At 36.6% G+C, this 14,737-nt stretch overlaps 2 protein-coding genes across 3 annotated transcripts; one reads left to right on the top strand and one right to left on the bottom strand.

Annotated features, from left to right (window-relative positions):
- Window positions 1,698–7,741, top strand: LOC109836459 (tetraspanin-18-like). Of its 2 annotated transcripts, none has more exons than XM_020404355.1 (6): window positions 1,698–2,022; window positions 2,103–2,202; window positions 4,866–4,946; window positions 5,035–5,139; window positions 5,923–5,986; window positions 6,077–6,504. In XM_020404355.1, exons 1-6 carry the CDS (start codon window positions 1,871–1,873, stop codon window positions 6,154–6,156), a joined length of 582 nt encoding a protein of 193 aa, XP_020259944.1. In that variant the 5' UTR covers window positions 1,698–1,870; the 3' UTR covers window positions 6,157–6,504. The 2 variants fall into 2 exon arrangements, with proteins under 2 accessions (XP_020259944.1, XP_020259943.1); XM_020404354.1 differs by lacking the exons at window positions 5,923–5,986; window positions 6,077–6,504 and adding exons at window positions 6,511–6,705; window positions 7,396–7,741 and having other exon boundaries at window positions 1,708–2,022.
- LOC109836458 lies at window positions 9,730–14,737 on the bottom strand. Its single transcript, XM_020404353.1, has 7 exons — window positions 14,663–14,737; window positions 13,873–13,926; window positions 13,671–13,753; window positions 13,053–13,129; window positions 11,313–12,977; window positions 11,000–11,189; window positions 9,730–10,646 (listed from the first exon to the last, which is right to left on the bottom strand). The coding sequence occupies exons 3-7, from the start codon at window positions 13,711–13,713 to the stop codon at window positions 10,021–10,023; spliced, it is 2,601 nt and encodes an 866-aa protein (XP_020259942.1). The 5' UTR covers window positions 13,714–13,753; window positions 13,873–13,926; window positions 14,663–14,737; the 3' UTR covers window positions 9,730–10,020.

The following is a 14,737-nucleotide window of genomic DNA, read 5'->3' as shown; positions in this document are numbered from 1 at the left end:
TTAAGCCTCTCCCCCCGAGCAAATGTCAACATCTCAGTCCACCTCGAGCAAGTCTTATCCAGATATTGGTCTGACAAAGTCTCCATGACTTGTCAGCTCAATCACTTACCGGAAAATGAGGAGATAACATTCTCCCATAATGAAGTGACTTCTCCTCCAGTCGCCAGTCGATACCTATAAAGCAAGGGACGACTCAGCATGCCCGCGTGCCTTCTGTCATGCTCACAAGTCATTTCCCGGGTATCCCGGAGACACCATCTCCCATGCTGAAATGACTTCCCTTCCGGTCGCCAGCCAACACTTGTAAAGAGAGGGATGACTCATCTTCCAGCTCATGCTTTGCCACCGTCATTCTGCATGGTCGAAATGACCAATCTACCATGGACATCCACGTTATATATGGATATTATTCACCATCAGAACAGGGGGACCGAGGAAAAAAGAGGGGAACCCATAGAAGCAAAAAGGAGGGAGAAGCCAAAAAAAAGGCAAGAAACAAACAACAATCTAACTCTTCTGGTTCATCCAATCTAAGAGATAATAATCTCTAATGCACATAGCATAAGAACACATAGTTCTAAACTCTACTCAAGCTTATGTTTATCAACTGACTTGATCGCCGAAGGAACCACGGGGGAACCGGTTCCCGCCCTTTCACGAGTTATTTCTGTCTGTGCAGCGCGAACATCAGATCCTCATTCAAGAACTAGGCATAAAATTGAAGAAGGAATCGGGCCCTCCATCATCCTACACCACCCGCAACAATCCTCTTCTGGATTAATTAGCTGTTTGGTATCGAGCATCAACAACCACCAAATTTCTTATTCTCTCCTATAATATAGAGTGATAGAGCAGTCGGCTAGCTATAAAAAAACAGCTTACACCTGAGATGCATTATGCCTGACGTCACGCTATAATAATTTTTTAGTTTCAGCTTGTTGTTTGGTTGGTTTCCTAAAAATCAAGAAAAGAAAAATGATACATAAAAGATCAATAAAATATTATTTTCATCCATTTCCATCCCTAAGACTCACCACAACATCCAATAAAAAATTATTTTCATCCTACAACTCATATCATATCATCTCCTAAAAATAAATCAAACACAAGAAATGAGTCATATCATCCAACTCATCTCATCTCCATCTCATATTATCTTTAAAAATCACCCACCTCATCCAATAATATGGTGACAACTCATCTCATCTCATTAACATTTCATTTCCATCCATTTACTCAAAAAAACCAAGGAAATTGATTTCCGTAAGTGTGAGTCACATCATCCAATAATATAATGGCAACTCATCTTATCTCATCTATTTTCTTATTTTTAAGAATGAACCAAACACAAGAAAAAAACCTATTACAGGAAATAGGTTTCTTATAATTTATTTGCTTATTTTTTAGCCAACCAAATAACCTCAAAACAAGTTTTCTTAAAAAATCACCCATATCATCCAATAATAATATGACAACTCATCTCATCTCATCTCCCATTCTTTGATTTCCTTCTTTTTTAGCCAACCAAACAATATTAAAATAATTTTTCTTAGAAATAGGTTTACTTTTATCAAAATGGGGAGTTAAAAAAAAATAGCGTATCAGATTCGGTTAGGATATAATCGGATCCTCAACATCTAAACCCACTAACAATTGAAACAATCACCCCCCAAAAAAATCACCAGATAAATACAACACAGTCTTCAGTTTCCACTACGCGCCACTAATTTTTTTTCGCTCTCTCTCTCTCTCTCTCTCCCCTCCGAAAACCAACAAAACCAGGAAACTAATTAAAGTTGCAATTTTAGGGCTTTGGATCCCAATCATCTTCTTCCTAAATTAGGGCTTCTCTTTCCCCAAAATTATCATAATGCGGCCTTCGATCTTGCAAAGCTCGACCTCCTCCTTCCTCAAGTTCCTCAACTATCTCCAGACCTTTGCTGGTGCTTTCGTTCTTCTCTACTCGCTATGGATGCTCAACGATTGGAATCGTCACGGAGTCGACAAGTCTTCTGCTCCTTGGTATGGAATTTTCTTCAGTGAAAGTTTTTCTTTTGGGGTTTTTTTTGGTTAATTCATTGATTAATTTGATTGTGGCGTAGGTTTGTGTACACAATGATGGCTTTTGGTGTTTTCATGTGCTTAATTGCGCTTGTGGGTTACATTGCGGCTGGAGTGGTCAACGGATTCTGCCTCTGCTCCGTATCCTAGCTACTTTTTTAATAAATTTTTTATTAATTTATTATCTGTTTGTTTGGTCAGGTTTGAAAAATTAGAAATATCTTAATCCCATCTTCACATGCGAAGAGGTTCTTTTTAACATTTGGAAATTTTGTCCCTTGCCCATTATTTTATGTAGTGTGAGTGCCATTGAGTAGTGCGCTTGTTGCACTTTGATTTGAGCAATTCTGGCTTATTGTGAATGGATTTTATTAAGCTGCATTCAGAAATCTTATGTGATTGCTTAAAATCTATTGCAACAGTTCAGTGGAGGTCCCTAAGTATTGGCTAAATATCATTTGATTTTTTAATGTTTGGAAGTATTGCCGGAAATCCCGAATGTTACCCCCTTGATCATCCTTTTTCAAACTTCCGTTAAATCTTATTGTTGCGGCGATGATGTGGCACTGCCATGTCAGCAAAAAAATTAGTAAAAGTCCAAGTTTATCCTGCCACACCATTGCCACATCAACAGAAAATTAGTAAAATTACGTGTTTGTATTGAACTGGGAATTTCACTAATATTTTTGCTGACGTGACTGTGACATGGCAACACCAAGTCATCGCCACGTTAGAAAATTTTAACGGAATTTAATAGAAGGACCTAGGCTAATGACAGACGTAATGTTAGGGATCACCAATGATGACTTCCAAAAATTAGGAACTCGAATGATGTTTGGCCAATTTATGATGGACCTTCTACCGAAGTTTTGCAAAACTTATACTATTTTTTGGTGAATCTAAAAAGAAATACAGCCTAGGGTTTTAGTTTTGATTTTCTTTTTTGAAGTTGGTGGATTTGTGGATTTCCTTCCTAGGTTGATCCTTGATATACTGTCATTTCTTCCCACACAGTGAATCAAGCTTCCGCTTGTGACAAAGTTAATACTGCTTGCTCGAAATATTAATGCTAGTATAACTGCATAGGGTGCTAATGGTAATATTTCTGGCTGAAAACATAAAAATAAACCAATGAAAGGATCGTCAGTTTAGAAGCAGAACCTAGAAGTATGGATACTAGCAGTGAAAATCTTAATTAGGTGGCATTTTAAACAGCTATAGGGAGTTAGAAAGGTTAAAGATAATGATTAACTATGAAGTGAATAATAATAGATTGATTTAGTAAACCTCGCATGCAAGTTGTTGAGTTAGTAAACCTTGCATGCAAGTTGTCTTGTTATAGTTAGATATTGCTTTCCTTCAAGATTCTGTTTCTTGCATGCCAGAATGAAAGCACTGTCCTAAAGTTAACAGGACCTTTTATTCTAATTGAAAAGTCTCCATCTTCAAAATCTACATCCATTGCTTGTAAGAAATTTGGACTGGGTGGTTCTGTTTTATACCATGTGGAAACTTGTAAGATGTGGTTCCTTGCTTTCTAAAATCGCAGGACATATTTGTCCTGATGAGTCCCGAAAACATCTCAGTTCAAAGTGTTGTTCATTACAGTACTTTAGCAAACTGATTGTGTTTTACTTATCCTTCAATTTCATCGTTAGATTGATTTTGTCTACAAAAGTAAAATTTCAGCGATAAAAAAGTACCCACCTTCTGCCAAATTTCAGGTGAACTTCTGCCTGCAAAAATGAACCATTAATCTCTTTATCCAATAATTTGGTTTGGCACATTTTTTTCAGCTTAACTTCACAAGGTTATCAATCTAAACTCTCAACCTTTTGTTAGGTCAGTTATCTTTTTTTACAAGTTAACCAATGCCCAACAATGTAATATGCGGGTATTATGTTAAAGCCATTACAATGATCCTCACATCTTTTTATTACAGTATTGGGATAGTAAATGTTATACAGCTGCTTATAAAACATAACCACTAAAGTGCATCAGGCACTATGTGCTACCTGTAAAATCTGGAGGACTTCATGATTTCTGTTCTCTCAATTTCTTTTGGAATAATTTAACTAAAAATTACATATTTATTACATTGATGTTATATTCTAACCTAAGTATGTTCTATAAATACCTCATATCAAATATCAAATACAATAAAATCAAGTAATTGGTTTCTCACTTCTCAGATTTGTTGACAGTAATATGATCATAAATGCTATACAAAACCTTATAAAAACATAGCCTACCTCTAAAACCTGGAGGAGTTCATGATTTATATTCTCTCATATTTATTGAAATAATTTAATAACAATTACGTTGATATTGCATTCTAATCGACATAAGTTATAAGCATAATAAAGACCTCATATCAAATATCAAATATAATAAAATCAAGTACTTGATTTCACACTTCAGATCTTTGATAAATATGGTCATCCGTAACAGGGGCCTTCTATGCCAGACTGTCTTTTCTATTACATTGTTTAGCTACGGCCACTATTTGCATGAACCTGTAGGTTTTAAAACAGTGAACATGTAGTAACCTTCTTCTCAGATCGAGTCAACAGGTCAATTGTATGAGAGAGTTCTGTCAAATTGCTGTCAGAAAAATCCTTCCTGTGGTATTAACTAAGTTTCTCTTTTATCTTGTAAATTTAGTTGTCATGGCTGTATTGCCTCCTAGTTTGGTAGAAACATGAGATCATAAACTCAGTCAAAGGCTAGGTCACACACGAGAAACAAATGAACTGAATATGCAAACTATTAGTCTTTTATTTCTTAACTTGGATCAACCACAGTATGCAGTATTCATTTTGATACTGATTTTAATAGAAGCAGGTTTGATGGCTGATCTGCTGTTCAACGAACACTGGGAGGAGGTATGCCTCCAAAAAAGTTCAAAATTACTCACGATCAAATGGATACTCTCACTGACTAGTAATGCGTATGTTGTCATGTACTTAATAGGATTTTCCACATGATGCCACTGAAGAATTGAAAAGTCTTCGAGCATTTATTGAAGCTAACATAGACATCTTCAAGTGGGTTGCAGTGACTCTGGTTGTTGTTCAGGTATAATTTTGTGTATCTATAGAATAAATAATGAAACTGTTCTTCTTAACATCAAGTTTAGGCATTAAGTCTCTAGAATATGTCACGGTTCTCAAAATTGAGTATTTTGTTACTGCAACCATTTCTTTCATTTTCAGATGAATACATCACCAACTGAGTTTGACTGAGTTTGTTTGGCATGCAAAGAATAATAAACTGCAGGTCTCTATTTTTTTGCTTTAACAATGAGAATAATTAATGTATTAATCTATTTGTACTTTTGGCCATGTTTAATTAGCAATGAACTTTCAAGAATTTTGCAAATAAACTCCTCTAGACAATTGTCTCTAGAACATAGAAGCACCTACGAGCAATCTCATGGGTTGTTTGCACTTGGAAATCATATTGGTAACCACTTGATTAAGAAACTCAAGTTGGTTGGTTCACGCAATGTGATACAAACAACCTTCAATAGAAAGTTTAGAAGGAGGAGGACCAAAGTGTGTGTTTGTTCTTTTTTATTGAGGGCGGGGTGGGTGCTCCGGGGTCCGGCGTGTCTGCCGGGGTGGGGGTGGCGGTAGTGATGAAAAGTGCAGCATGGCTATGAACTTCTTTTTTTCACATGTGGTTGGTTATTGTGTAATTTTACCTTTATAAGTAATATAATTTGTGACTTTACTTTAAATCTTGCCCATGATTTTTCTACCATAATGTCAAGGTGCATCTAGTGCAGCTGCATTATTATTGGTTATAGTACTTTGCTGTTAACGAAGTCATATATGTGCCTGAATCCTTGCCTTGCAGGACATGCCTATAAACTCTCAGGGAATGCTGTGCTGCATAAAGAAACTGTATTTCACGATAATAAGTATGAAGATTTGAGTATATAAAAAGTATCTGCTAACTTTCCTGACACGTTGTATTTGATGGAAATATCACATGTCCAAATAACACGCAGGTCATCTGTGGCAAGTTGAATTTACTCAAGAGTCATTCTTACTATTGCTATATCTCACCGAAGTGCCTAGTAGAATGTAGACTCAGCGCGTGATGACAAGTGTGAAGTTACGTCGTAACTGTCAACCCCTTAAAGCCATCTATTTCTATAGTTTCTCCTGCACCCTAACTCTTGCAAGAAGCACAAATTTATTATCCTTTCTCTTTATATAAATACCTAACTCTTGCTAAGTCTATTTCTATTAAAAAATGAAAAATATATATTATTCACGTTACTATTTGTCTTTAAATTTTCATAACGCCTGTTCCTTAACTCCGTCAACTAAATGCAGCTTCAGTGAAACAAATTAGAGACAATATCAAAAAAATAGTTTTTTAGTATTTTCTTACACCTTTTGAAGAAACTTTGTTACATGTTATTGGTATTTCAAGCAGACACTCTCACTTTTATTGGCAATAATTCTGCGAAGCATTGTTCCCCTGAGAAGGATGGACAATGAAAGCAATGAAGATTTCACTGGTATGAGAAGCCCACTGCTAAATCTGGAAGGTGGGCTTCCCTCACCTTCAAACTCTGTTGACAGAACAACAATCCAACCAGACTCTTGGAGTTCCCGGATGAGAGATAAGGTTTGGTAGTTCACTTTTTATTCATGTAGCACTGAAATTAACTCTTAACAATTGTTAAGGTTTCTATGTTCTCTTTGATTTTAGCCTGGTACATTTCATTCTTCGTTGTTTAGCAGATTGCTCATTTTAGCTTATCAATATGTTCAGAAAGGTTTGGGTTAAAGGAATTTATCTAAAATTGGGTGGGGACAAAGACCCTTTTATTTTCTGTAGTTCTAATGTACTCTCCCAGAATGGTATTAATAATAAAACCCTTCATATCTTTGTTCCTTTTTATGGTAATTTTACAGAAGATAGGCCTCCAATTTTTACTCAAATTACACATAGCCCCAAGCTAGATTTATCTGCTACGTCCAACTTAGGAGAAAACTGTCATTTTTAAATATCTTTCACATGCCTAACTGTGAAAGTTTGATACAATGAGCTCTTGCATGTACACTTGCACCCTAAATAATGCACTTGTCCACAGAAGAAAATGTAACCTCGTAGTTGCCTGAAAGAGTTTTAAGCCAAAATTGGCTGAAATTGCCAGTTGGCATGCTATAGTACTAATTGAGCGCACCATTTTCCTTGCTAGAAAACTATCATTTTATGTTCACTCGAACTAAAGATGGAGAATCACTCTACTATTATAACTCAAAGTTGTTTCTTTCCTGCTGTTCATGTTCTATCGCTGATTTTGAACCGCAGTATGGATTTGTGCCTAGCCCACTGTCAAATGACACTACTACCGGGAAAATCTCAGATGATCAACGGAAATGAAATACTCCGTATTGTGAGCATGGTTAAATTGGGGGAAAAGAGGTTTTCGTTATGCCAAAGCTTCTGGTAAGAAATGTTGTGTTTTTGAATTTATTCGTTATGTACAGCTTGTGCATAAATAAAAAGGGGTTTGGGTTGTATGTGTGTGTTGTGCGTGGGTGTCTCTTGAATGGCAGTAATTGGACGTATGTAATAAATTTTGAGAAAGAGAGATGAGTTTGTATTTATCCTATGAAAATTTTTCTTGTTGGTGGATCGATGCTTTGAGTACTCAGATTCTGAAGTTTCTGTGAGCGGATGCTTGATTGCCTTTATCGATTCGGAGGACTTGTTTGGTTGATTGATCAATCAAACAAGTTTTGTCTTTGAAAAATTGGATAATTTATTGGTTCAATCTGCAAATTGAGTTTTTGTTTTGGATGTCGACGAAAACCAGCACTTACTGTTGCCTTATGTTAAAAGGTTCAGGATTTCCTTTGTACTGAGAAAATTTTGATTAGCAGTTATGTAAGTAATTTAAGACCAATTTAAATTTTGATTAGCAGTTATGTAAGTAATTTAAGACCAATTTTGTTTTTTCGAGTCGCTGCATACCCCTTTGTATACTGTCTTTGCTGTACCCGATCTCTCTTCATCTGCTGCTGGTAGCTGCAAAATAATAGTATATTCACAAGATATATTATTTAGTTGAAAAGAATGATATCTTATTAGCAGATGGTTAAAAAACTGGACATGAGAGCCATATTTTTTCTATTCAAGAAAGTATTCATATTGTATTTTTATCCTTTTAATTGATTTTAAAGAGTAAATCACTAGTAAAAAGCTCTATACGATTGATTTGTCTACTCATTAATGGTGCCATAACCCACTTACCTCTGACTCAGCAATAAAAGTGGCGAGCTTGGAAATTTGACCCAAAATCATATTTGATAGTTCCATATTATGGCCTTTACAATAAATAAATGGATTAAAAATTTTGACAGTTCATTCTGCTAATGGCGTCAGTTCCTTTTAGCAGTAGCACGAACTCAGAGAATTTAGTCCCCCACAAAATTTAGCGCACTTTTGTTTTAACGTTCAATTATTCGCTGTTTGAGTTAAAATCCAATAGCAGCAAACAAACTTAAAAACGTTAAATATTAAAAACTCACACGGGATCACTCCAGAATCATCCAAAGTGAAACAACCAAATTATGTGTGTTATTATACCTTTTTATTCAAGAGCTCCAGCCAAAGGCCAAAACGAGACCGCCCAAGTAATGGCTAATATTTGACATGGGTGTTGCTACAGGGACCCAAATAGGGGACCCAAGGCATGGGACATGTGAGGTGTTACCATCCGGTTGCATGATGTATTGTTTATGAACAGTGCATCATACAACCGGATGGTGACACCTCACCTGTCCCATGCATTGGGTCCCCTGTTTAGGTCCCTGAGGCATTAATATAGTAATAAAGGACCTCTTGTTTGTTTTATTAGACACCAACCACTCTCAGAAGAACACAAGCCAGGATTCTTGTGAAACATCAACCTGTTAATCCTCAGAATGTCAAATGAGAAATGAGAGATTCCATGTCTCTTCACCCAACTTGCAGTTTAATAACAGTCTTACCTTATTTAAAACTCAATTAACAGACTAATCATATTCTGTCAAGCTCAAGAGAAAAATATGGCTAACAGTGTTTACTACCAAGGTAGAATTCACATGCATCTCTGATTCCTGACCACCACTCTCAAATCAAGTTGATGAATGGATACCATCATCACCCACAGTTCGGAGCTGTCCTGGTTTCGATTTCTAGCCCAGTTGACAGAATCATTAATGTAGTTAATCGTGCTTAACTTCACCTACAAGCATCATTAATCCAGCCTAACAGTAACTAAGTACCCATAGCAATAATTATAATGATAGTCATTTCCTTGAAAACCAAGGCAACATTATTAGTTCCACCTGCTTCTCTGTACCTACAGATTTACAGGGAGCTTAAAGAAAACATTTTAACGTCGATAAGAGCGATGTCCAAGATGAGAGTTAATCAGTCAAAAAACCAAACATATATGCATGCTGTCATGATCACGTATCAAACACAAAACAAACAAATTTACTTGGGAAATTATAAATATCAAGACGCTATAATGCCCCCCCATTATCAGCTTTGCAAACAAAACTAAGGAGGAAAGCATCTTAAGCCTTTTTTTTTTTTTTTGTAAAAAAAACCTCATCGCAAACGCCCACAGTGGCCATAATGACAGTTAGTACCTTTGACATGAAGTAACATTATTAGTTCCAGTGATCTCTCTACTTACAGATTTACATGGAGCTTAAAGAGAACATCTTGGAGCCAACAAGTATAAGAGCGAAGCCCAAGGAAAATTTTATCAGTCAAAAACTGAAACATATATACATATTCTCTTGCATACGCTGATCACATATCAAGCATAAAACACACAAAATTACCAGGGAAATTATAAATATTCAGACACTATATTGGCCCCCATTATCACAACAAACAGAAACTAAGGATGAAAACATCTAGAGGATAAAAAATACCTCATAACTCTGCCAAAGCTTCTCGAACTAACTCATCCAAAACCTTGCTACTAATATCCTTGCTGATTTCTTCGATCTCGGACTGAATCAATTCTTCCCATCCATTTCCTCCTACCTCTCTTCTCAGCAATATATCCACGACTAAATTGCTGTAATCAATATCTCCAAACTCAAACTTCCCTTCGCCAGAAAACCAATCACTTACAAGCAACCACACTTGATCTCCTATGGAAGAAGCAGCAGCACAAGCTTTTCTTTTCCTCACGCTAAAAGCTTTTGGCCATGGATATGCACCAACGTAGACTGTCTTACCAAGTTCTAATAACGCAAAATTTATACAATCAAACAGAAGTCTCTGATTTGATCTCTTTTCCCTGCTCTTAGCATCTTCCTCTTTCCTGTTCAAGAACTTGTTTAATAGAACAGGGTCCAATGGAGTGTTAACTGAGTGCCATCTAGCAAACGCTGAGTTCAAGTTCTCTTTGTCTAACCCAGAATTTGAGAGTACATTCTGAACAAATAAATACCGTTGTTGCTCTTCTTCGTTGCACTCATGCAAAGTTATTGATGATTCGAGTATTGTATCATCCCATGACAAAGTGCGAGCAATTGATGCAATTGGTGCCACTGTGATTAAAGGGCACATATATAGGCTCAGTGAGCAGAAAGGATTTCAGGCAATTCTTTTTCCTTCTTGTATATATACCCCTTAAATCATGCATATTTACAAAGCTACCCCCTAAATCAACAAAGCCTATCAACTTCGTTGGATATGGTGAGTAAAAATTGACTATTTTGTACATAACTTACATTACAATTACAAAGCCTATCAAAGTTGATGATTGGTTGATTTGGGGGGTAGTTTTTCCCAAAGTTAATATGTAGGGGGTAGTTTTGCAAATAAGCATGGTTCAAGGGGTGTATACATATACAAGAAAGCCTATTTCAGAAACTGGAGGAGAGTTTGTAAATAAGCTTACATGAATGTCCAGCATTGTGAATTTCACAGGAACTGGGAGTGTTGCTTGTATCATTCTCAAATGGCGCATCAAGAACTGATGTGGGGCTGGGTTGGTTCTGACTCTCGGTAATATTATTAGATGAACTCGGGTCATTTTGATTATTGCTTAAACCTTCTGATATGCTCGGTTTCTCCAGAGAAAGAATCTCCTGCCAAAACATGCATAGGTGACTAAATTAGAGGTAAAGATAAAAATGGGAAAAGATTTCAGTCTCGTGCTTAATTAAAGGTAAAGATAAAAATGGGAAAATCGAAGTAAGATTGAGGCATACCCTAAAAGAGACATTTCCTTGTTTTGATGGATCCTTCACTGGACCAGGAGAAAATACCTTCATAGGTTCTTTGTCAGTGCTAAATGGAGGATAAGCTTCAGGTTGATGTAACAAATCAACATTTTCCTTAACAGCAGGCTCAAAAGATTTCTCTCTACTGCCCTTCTTATTCCTAGAAAAGAACAAACTCGAAACTTTCCCCTTAAATGATGATGATTTCCCACTTTTCGACTTAGCTGAATCTTTGACAACAATAGGTTTCTTGACCTGTGAGTTGCAATCTTCTGAGTTCAACTGGACATTCTTAAAACCAGAAGAAACCGGAAGAGATCTTGACCTAGATAAACTTGAAGGCGATTGTGATTTCTCAATGTCATCTCCATCTTTTGTTTGAGAAGTGGACATACTAGAACTTGACATTCTCAATTCTTGTTCGCCACCAAATGATCTACTACTTGAAACATCTATCCCCTTCATGGTGACTTCTTCTTTCTTTACCTCTGGAATAGAAAGCATCTCACCCAATGTATTAGAGCTCCTTCCTCTTTCCATTTGCCCTCGACTTTTTTCATTCGAAGTAACCAGAGACCATCTCTCTGAAAGCCTTTTCTTAGCTTCTCTAATAACTGATGGCTCAGGAGAACCAGATGCTCGACTAAAGGATGAAAATGATGAAGGACTACCATATCTATTGGAACAGTCCCACGAATGTCGCGATAATGAAGTAGGAATCTCTAAATCGCTGAAACTTCTATCTTCGTCGCCTCCGAAATCATTTTCTGATCGATTAAATGAGCTCTCATCTCCAACATAGCCATTTGATAAGACTGAAGATAATAATGAGTCGTCTCTTCGATTACTACTAAAACTCTCCCTCATCTGCTGAGTTATATCCTCCGCTATGTCTTTAGATCTTATGGATTCAGTAGTCGTAAAGGCTTGGGCAAGATCATCCTCCTCCACTTCATAGGGCATAATCATCGATTTTGTGTCATCACGTTTTCTAGGGCTTGGCTTTAGGACTACTATCCTTGTTGGTTGATTCATGGTAGAGCTTCGTTGAGGCTTGTTATTATCCCACCCACCACTAGTCAATGGATAGTGCTCACCTCTCATCTCTACTGTTCTTGATGGTTTCAATATTGTGATTCTCTTTGTTTGAGGTACTGCAGGAGTCGAGAGCTCTTTCAAATGCTTTGAGAAAAGGGAATTTGGCTCCTCCAGAAATTTGAGGAATAAATCTCTATTTGAACTTAAAACTTCCAGGGCATCTTGGAATTCCTTGGACTGCAAAAGCCTTTCATCCGTGGCCAGTCTCTTTGCTTCCATGAATTTCTGACGAACAAGGGCCATCCTCCTCTCGTTCTGAATATCAAAATTTCTCACTTCATATATATCTCGATATTGCTTCTCATTGTCGAAATAGAAATCTTCGAGCTTTCGGGAGTTTTGGAGAGCTCCAGCTAAGGTAACACGCGAAGAACGACCATTTACAACTGATTGATGAGCAGGCAGAGCTTCATCGAGACCCATTAACCTAGCAACGACATTGGTTTGCTTCCTTCTAGACTCGGTTTCTTTAGACATCTCTTGAGCCATGAGCATCTTCATTGGTGTTCCACCTGATTTCTTGGATGAAGAATTTTTCCTCGGATCACTGGCTATCTGCAATACATTTGCAACAATTAGACCATAAAAAATGTTCTTCCTTGTTTGGTGGAGCAAATATAATCTACTCACTCGTTTGTCCTCTGCATAAACTATCCCATGATCGATACATTTCTTAATATCATTACGACTTCTGTAACTTGGAGAACCTGCCAATTCGGTCACCCAAATCATTAATAGATAAATAATTCTACAGAAAAGAAAACGGACATCTTCGACAAATCACTTGGAAGAAAAACAAAGAAAAAAAGAAATGGGGAATCCTAGCGAACACAAAGGAAGAAGAAAGTTTGTTGGACAAGATCCATTCTAATTCACAGAGTACAATGAAATAAAAGAGAATATTGGTTGTTTTCCACAGCTTAAAAATCACTGCTTGACACAAGAGAATGGCAACAAGATTGAAAAAAATTGCAAAGGGTAGCTCCAAACGCAAATTTTGATTAATAAACAGATGACTATCTCTCACCAAGCTCCAAATACTTAACCTTTCTTATCATAACTTTGAATTGAAAGATAATTTTATCATCCTGTCCCTAAAAAGATTCACTGCTTCCAGATCTTAACTCAGCCAAGTATAACAAAATAAGAAAGTTAGGAATCCAATTCAAGGTTCCATTTTATTTTATTAATTATACAAAACCAATTAAAGAAGTATCAATATAAATACTATTAAGTTTTGTAAAATACCATCTCTATGAGATTTATCAGCCAGCAACTTGCTTCCACCCATGCCTGCACTCAGCTCAAGCACAATTAACTAATTTCCTCACCTGAAATAAATTTCAAATTAAAGGAGAAGAGTCAATGAAGTTCATTTCTTTATTCACACCATACCTCAGACAATTAGGAAATTAACAAAAAAGTAAAAATAAAAAATAAAAATACTTACCAGATTTAGCACTTGTGAAATAAATAGCCGTCCTTCACAGTTCAATCTGCACAACTAAGAGTGCGAAAAAACAATTATCAGAAACTGGAACCGAATGTAAAGATCTCGCATTTCTAACCAAACATTCGCCATCGTCAAATTTAAAGCCTGAGACCCATCACTACTTTCTTTAGAAAGTAATCAGTTTTCTTTCTTCTCGCCCCTGATTAGTTTCTCAAATGGGCATCAAATAAAAACCCCAAAATAAATGCCCTAGCCAAATCCCTTGCCAAAATTGAAAATTACCCATTTTTAGCCAAATCCCTTGCCAAAATTGAAAATTACCCATTTTTTCATTACCGTTCTAATAACTTAAAATCTCCGCTAAAACGATCACAGAAACATAGAAAATTACCCATTTTTTCATTACCGTTCTAATAACTTAAAATCTCCGCTAAAACGATCACAGAAACATAACACGTGAATTCGGGGCGAAAAGCCCAGATTTGACAGACCGACTGTAGAAAAAAACCAAACAGAAAAAGGAAAAAAGCTAGCTGGGCTCAAAAAGTAGGGATATTTTGTAGCAAAATTTGGGAATAAGACTAAAAAGCAAAGACCTTTTTAAGAGCATACCGTACTCTGAAGGGAATCTAGCAGTGCAAAAGCCGCATTTTTCCAGAAATTTCATAAAAGAGTTTCCCAAAAAAAAAACTGAAGGAAGCTAAAATTTTAGGAAAATAAAGGGGGAATCTTGGGTAGAAAAGTTTGAAGGAGATCTCAATGATTTTGCAATCAAAAAGATTCTTACTTTGTTTGAGAGCCTCAGCCAGCGTTGGGTCATCGGAATGCAGCATCTCCGTCGAAATTTCCGGTGAGTTTGGCG

The sequence above is a fragment of the Asparagus officinalis genome, chromosome 4 (assembly GCF_001876935.1).
Source record: "Asparagus officinalis chromosome 4, Aspof.V1, whole genome shotgun sequence".
Taxonomy (NCBI): Eukaryota; Viridiplantae; Streptophyta; class Magnoliopsida; order Asparagales; family Asparagaceae; genus Asparagus; species Asparagus officinalis.
Note: the sequence above shows the minus strand (reverse complement) of the source record. Positions and strands in the feature narration are given on the sequence as shown.

Bases quoted from the DNA above. Each gene is read 5' to 3' on its own strand.
- LOC109836459 (XM_020404354.1), top strand. From the start codon at position 1,871: ATGCGGCCTTCGATCTTGCAAAGCTCGACCTCCTCCTTCCTCAAGTTC. The intron at 4,947-5,034 runs GTATGCCTCCAA...TGTACTTAATAG, and splicing joins TCAACGAACACTGGGAGGAG to GATTTTCCACATGATGCCAC. The intron at 5,140-6,510 runs GTATAATTTTGT...TATTTCAAGCAG, and splicing joins TGACTCTGGTTGTTGTTCAG to ACACTCTCACTTTTATTGGC.
- LOC109836458 (XM_020404353.1), bottom strand. From the start codon at position 13,713: ATGGGTGGAAGCAAGTTGCTGGCTGATAAATCTCATAGAGATG. The intron at 13,130-13,670 runs GTATTTTACAAA...CCGAATTGGCAG, and splicing joins TGATAAATCTCATAGAGATG to GTTCTCCAAGTTACAGAAGT. The intron at 12,978-13,052 runs GTGAGTAGATTA...AATGTATTGCAG, and splicing joins TTTATGCAGAGGACAAACGA to ATAGCCAGTGATCCGAGGAA.